At 35.7% G+C, this 6,418-nt stretch overlaps 1 protein-coding gene across 1 annotated transcript; it reads right to left on the bottom strand.

Annotated features, from left to right (window-relative positions):
- Positions 1 to 1,994: 1,994 nt before the first annotated feature.
- Positions 1,995 to 5,274, bottom strand: LOC117330193. The gene is made up of 5 exons (XM_033888416.1): positions 5,159 to 5,274; positions 4,580 to 4,689; positions 3,203 to 3,364; positions 3,093 to 3,112; positions 1,995 to 2,015 (listed from the first exon to the last, which is right to left on the bottom strand). Exons 1-5 carry the CDS (start codon positions 5,272 to 5,274, stop codon positions 1,995 to 1,997), a joined length of 429 nt encoding a protein of 142 aa, XP_033744307.1.
- Between the last annotated feature and the right edge of the window lie 1,144 nt (positions 5,275 to 6,418).

A 6,418-nucleotide genomic window follows, 5' to 3' on the forward strand; every position in this document is an offset into this window, starting at 1 on the left:
TTACAAACTATTTTTATGACTATATAAGAATAACAGCATAGTTACTTCGAGGAAACTTAATATTAGAAGTTGTGAATGACATAAACAAGAGATTCTGTCGGGACTTCTAATATCAAACGGTAATATTTTAGGAAATGTTTAGTAAAATGGTAACACATATATATAAAACAACGAAATCAGTTTAACCAACAATACCTATATTTGGAGTGGGACGACTGGTTTGCCCGTTGTCAGTATAATGTGACCGAATGGGGTGTTCTGCTGGGTGTCTTCGGCAGTTTGCTTCAGTAAGGTAGCACTATCAATCGGCAAAAGTTCCTGCCTATCACAAGGAGACTTAACACGTTCATACCGCAGCCTCCCAAAACACACTCACCACACGCACGGGAGGCCGTCCTTAAATGACCTTAGCTGTTGATAGGACGTTAAACAAATAAAACTAAACCAAGCGAAACCCCTTTGAACTTACCAATGGATGTTTGTGAATTGTGAACTGGAATTTTCCAATGCTATTATAATTAAATTACATTTACATACTTACGATGTATAGTTATTCGGAAAATTTGGGGAGGAGATGCACATTTTCCCACCACTAACCATATCCAGTGCAATTGTCTCTCCTGAAGAAGTATTGCAAGCAGTGGCTGTAGACAAAACGTTTCATATTTGATTATGAAACAAATAGAAACATGTATTATCTAAATCGGAGTGCTATTGAATTACCTCAGTTTTTGTTATGAATCTTATATGAAATAATAATAATAATAAATTAGTAAACTGAAAGAGTGTTTGGAAACCGATATTAAAAATCGTCTATGAATGTGTAGTTCGCAATTCAGCAAAGGGGTGAAAGTGGCAGGTCAGTGATCAAGATTCATGTTCATGCATGCTATTGTAAATGCTTCTCTCCAAGTGAAGGTCGATTTGTTTCTCAGCGAAGGTAAAGGAGGCTACATCCCCTGTTGATTAGCCAGCAGAGACATGGATCATATAGTACCGAAGAGAGTTAAGCCAACATTTATCCATTGTTTTTAAGACAATAAAAATCAATTTATACCATTTTAACGTTCATTGCCGTGAAAGCTTCGAAAAAACTGACGAAAAAAAACATCCGGTTTTATCACTTTTTTTAAGCTTTCACAGCAATGAACGTAAAAAAGGATAAATGTTGACTAAACTCTCTTCTGCACTATACGAAACGAGCTGGAGATATTGAAAAAAAGCTTAACAGCCGATTACTACAGAAAAACGGTCATTAGATGAGCCAATAAACGGTGGTAAATTAGAAAAAGAGAAAACAGAAAATCAACCAATCGTCTATAACACAGGCGTTGACGTACCCGAACAATATCACACAATTGCAAACGGCATCAATATCTCGCAATGACAATTATTGGCGAAATCATGTTAAATAGGCCAACAACCTTCAAGTTCAGAATTAATGTCTCTGCTAACGGTTACAGATATGGTCCTGACGGTAGCCCGTCATCCATAAGATACTGGGCTCTTCCAATCATCTTTCATCTGGAAAACGTCGTCCGTCCATAAACAAATGTATATGTAGGTTTCCTATGACCCACCAGTTAGTTTTGAGACTAATCAGAAACAAAAGGGCCGACATGCCGCCATTTTGAATATTGCCAGTTAAAATATGTTGCCGCTATTTCTCAGACTGTTCTATGATCTTTCTAAAATTAATGAAGATTTCATCTGGTCTCTTAATTTTTGACTGATCATGAAACAAGATGGCTTCCTTGCGACCATTTGAATTCGACTGTTGATGTTTGTTATGTATTTTCTAAACGAGTTCTTCAAATACCTTTCACAAACTTCACATTCATATTTCTTGAATTAAATCGGCAAACGTATGGGAAACCGTCCTTAAATGACCTTAGCTGTTAATAGGACGTTAAACAAATCAAACCAAACCAAACCAAACCAAACCAGATTTCTCTTTAGTTGAAGTTGGTAAAACTTATTTATCATAGTAGTTTTTATGGATCTTTCTCAGATGTCTGGAAAACACATGGAGGTTCAGCTTCTTTTTTATGATTAAGATAATAACAGAAAAAATTAAGAAAATATCAGTCTAAAAGAGTTCCAATGAAAGTTTTTCAATGGTGGCGCCAAGATCCCTTTTGGACCTCTTGTGATAAAAAAAAATCTTGTTTTCGATGGAAGTCAATGCAGTGCAGATGTGTTTTTGTAAAGGTTCCGTCAGATGGTATACACTGAGACTGGTCTTTTCTCTTCACTAAAAAAATACGTAATCTATGAAAAAAAGTCCATTCAGGGAACCACCTCGTCCCTGTTCTGTTTTCTCTAGCAAGGACACCGTTCACCAATGGACTATGAAACTAGTTTATTTGTATGTAGGATAGGGATATTCCTCCCGAGGACTCGCATGCTTGCTAAGAGTTTTGGAACATTTGTGACCTTACTTGATAATCTACAAGCTTTCCATAAATGTCAGTCCTTTCATGGTTAATTGTTTAAAAAGATATAATTCCTTGATAAAAAATAGTACAATGTTATTTGACGGAATTTGACAGATATGTGATAAAGTTGTCGACGTCAGAGTCAGGGGAAAATAAATGCAATTAAAATATTCAAAGAAGCGAGCTTCTGCAATACCAAATTTTATTTGATTTTCAATCATACATACATGATGCTTTTTAGTAGGACATCGCTATTTACTGTTCAGTTAGTTTTGGGATTATTCGTGTTAACCATGGTCTTGTTGGAATGACGATGTGGTGTGACGTTGTCAGTCAGGGACATTGGTGTGACGTTGTCAGTCAGGGACATATTCTATTACCGGTAGATGTACCCAACACATACGATGGTTAAAGAGTTGTCCTCCCCCCCCCCCCCCCCCCCCCCCCCCAATATTTAAGAACGATCCTTGAAATGCTTTCTGTGAAATAGTAGTAGGAACAAGGATTACTTTGGGACGGATTAGGGGAGTAAAGGATGGGCAACGGAAAAATAGACCACGGAAAAAAGGTGAATTGAAAGGTCCACCTTGACAATGGTGTGATAAATGTTGAAGTTAGATGGAATGCTAACGACAAACTATGGTATAAACTGACCTGTCCTTCAGGCAGACGTACTACAATTCAATATGAAAACAATTGTCAAAAAAGACAAAGGTTATCCATAATGTCACTTCCAAGATACAATATATAGACATAATATTTACCTGTATTAGCTGGAGAGGTGGCAATGAATTTAAATGTTATGGCCTCTCCTCCTGAAGGTGGCATGCCACCACTTGATGGAACTATTTCGATGGTAAAAGACTGTCCCATTGCTGTTAAATGACTATCAACGTTGATACCAGAAATCGTGGTTACAGTGGTTCCTGTAAATGAACCAGATTCTTATCGTTTTCATTTTAAAACATGCACAATGGTTTATCACTGGATACATATAATATCAAGAGCCACAGTTTAATCTATATTCCTTAGATAAATGCGAAGTTTAAAAAATAGTTTTCATAGGAAGGCTCTGCATGACTAACGGGGAAGAAAACTATTAGTTTAAAAGCTTCACCTCTTAAATCCAATAATGCTAAATAAAAATGTTTCACAAACATAATTACAAAGATGAAAATATTTATAAAGGGCACTCGTCTTATTGCACGAACAGGTTTGTGCATTCACACACACGGGTTCTAGACAATTCTTTAATGTGTCTCGAAAATCTCTTACCAAAGATATGCACGTTTTTATAATCGGAAGAAAGAGTCCGACAAGGATTGTGGGATCCATTTCGGATTTGGGCACCAACTTTTGAATTATCTTTATTGGATTTGTGAGTAATATTCTGTTCTTTTCTCGTCTTTCCTTCTCCTCATTTTCTTCGGATAAAAATACTTTCTAAGGAAAGATATCTTAAATCACGAAATTCTAATATCGCCATTCATTGTATTTAGCTGTTCGTTGTACTGAAAGAAAACTTACTATTAAGTTTGAGAAAAAAAATCACCAAATAGCAAACATCAATGTCAACATCTTTAAGTGTTGAGATTGCTGCCCCCAATACATTTAGTTAGAGGCGACTAGATTTGGGATATTTTCTTTCTTAACAGTTTCTTCTTCCTAATGTCTCTTAGCACTGTCTCACTGAATGCTTTTGTTTAACTTTCGCTCGTGTGAGGAAGACTTTGGATCCATTCTCCTCACCGAGACTGATGGTAGTCGCTACTGCCTCTCATGGCTCAACATTTTTGGAATGGGACGTGTGGTTCGCCCGTTTTCAGTATAATATGACCGGGTTGGGTATGTTTCTTAGTGTCTTGAGCAGTATGCTTCAGAGAGATAGCACTACACAATTGGCATAAGTTCACTATCACACAGAAACAAAAACTCACACAGCGTATGCATTTCGCACGTACAGGAGGCCTTTCTGAAATGTCCACAGCTGTGGATAGACGTTAAATCATACTCCACAAAACTAAACTTAAAACTAAATTCATGATAATTAATAATCCCGAAATTCGACATACATGTCTAAAATTATAGAAATTTGTATATGTAATGTATTTGTTTTCTTTCCTTTTAGGTTTTTAATTTACCTGCGTCGTTCTTAGTTTGAACAGAGGAAGGGGCTACGAGAGTGAGTGAAGTAATCTCCACTCCTATAACTGCTCCTGGTGGGGCTGTGACAGTCCATTTACAGGGGTCACTGAAAAAATTACACATAGTTATTGTTTGTTGTAAATTTATTTGTAAGTATCAGTGTTGCGATGCGGCATGTGAACACCCCGCCGCCTTGGATATCATATTAAAGGTCAGTATAATAGAACATCTTTGATTTGTACAACCTTATACATGAATGTTTGTCTATTACAGTAGCATAAGTATTTGCGAAAAGTACACGCATGTATGTAATGATGTAAGGATATTTAAGGAGCACAGACCAGAAATGTAAAAATAAGTATATATTCGAGTGTATGGTTGGAAGACAAAACAAATCAGAACTATAACACACATTTAATCGAAAAACATGTAGAAAGTGTGGATTTTTTTATTTACATCAGAGTTTCTAGTCAGGTGATATGCGAATCTGTCGATTTCATATATGTCTCATACATTTCATCATATAAGGTTTATTATGTTAGCTGTTGATTGTTTAGCTATCAATTTCTACTTACGTAAATCTTGGTTGGCATGCCACACTGACACTCTCAAGTACGTTGAGAGTAGCGGTAAGAGGTGTGTTTGGTGGACAACAGGTTTGACTGCTACCTAGAAAAAACATGTCATACATTCTAATTAGAGAGGTCAAAAGGGCATGTATCGGTCACCTGGATAATTCATCGATTTAAATGACAAAACACTCAATTTAAGTCAGTCTAATTAAAATCTAGATGATCATTCTCACTTCGATACATGAACATGTAACGTAGTGAGAATGACCATCTAGATTTTAATTAGATTGCATTTAAGTTATATTTTAAATAGTTTCCAGGTCTTGAATCTTCCATTCCACTCATTGCAAGGCATAACAATCAGCACTATCCTTTAACTAACATTTAGCTTTCGAAATGCTTGTATGTATGTTTGTTGGCTAATAGGTACAAGCACATTACCATAATATATCTGTTTTCTTACTGCTTTATGCATTTTTCTACTTTTTTTATCTATGTAAGTACTTACTATTTGTATTTAATTAGTATTCACTTATTTTATCTACTCGTGCTTATTCTCTCCTTGTTTTTCATTTTATCTCTTTCCTGCATTGAAAAGCTTTATAATGGTAATGAAAGTCTATGAGGATGCTAACATTAACTATTAAAATGTACCTTCTATTTAATTGAGAATGTGTGAGTGTGTGAAAGATGTTTATACGTCATTTATGTTTACCATGCTTAATTTTCAATAACAAAATAAATACAAAAGAAAGAAAAAAAAAACAATTTAGCTTTCTATTTCCAAACATTTGATATTTGGACTTCGAAAACAATAGCAATGGAGACAAATATACATTAAACATGTTCCACAATGGACTCTTGCTTCCTTCCACCTCCTAATTTGCTGCTCTGATAGAAATGTAACTACAAGTATAATACTCGTATGTTAGCTTTGGTATGACTTGGACAGAGTGATTACTACAGAACACCCATATTTTCCAAGAATATGACCTCACAAAGACAAAATGTAGGCATTTCAAGTTTCCTAAAGACTTAGGCAAATGCTCCTTTTAGGTCCCAACTCTCAGGTTCTAGGGGTTCCAGACTCACTGTTGATATGACAGCAATTTTCATTAACACAAGGATGAATCTGACCGCATATAGACAGAATTATGTCATTGAATCAAAACAAGAGAAAATTTGGCCCCTTCCCTAAGTCACTAAGCCTAAGGTCAAAAGAGAATCGACGTTTATGGTTTGATAAAATAAAATCTTGTCACA

Source organism: Pecten maximus, chromosome 6 (genome assembly GCF_902652985.1).
Source record: "Pecten maximus chromosome 6, xPecMax1.1, whole genome shotgun sequence".
Classification (NCBI taxonomy): Eukaryota; Metazoa; Mollusca; class Bivalvia; order Pectinida; family Pectinidae; genus Pecten; species Pecten maximus.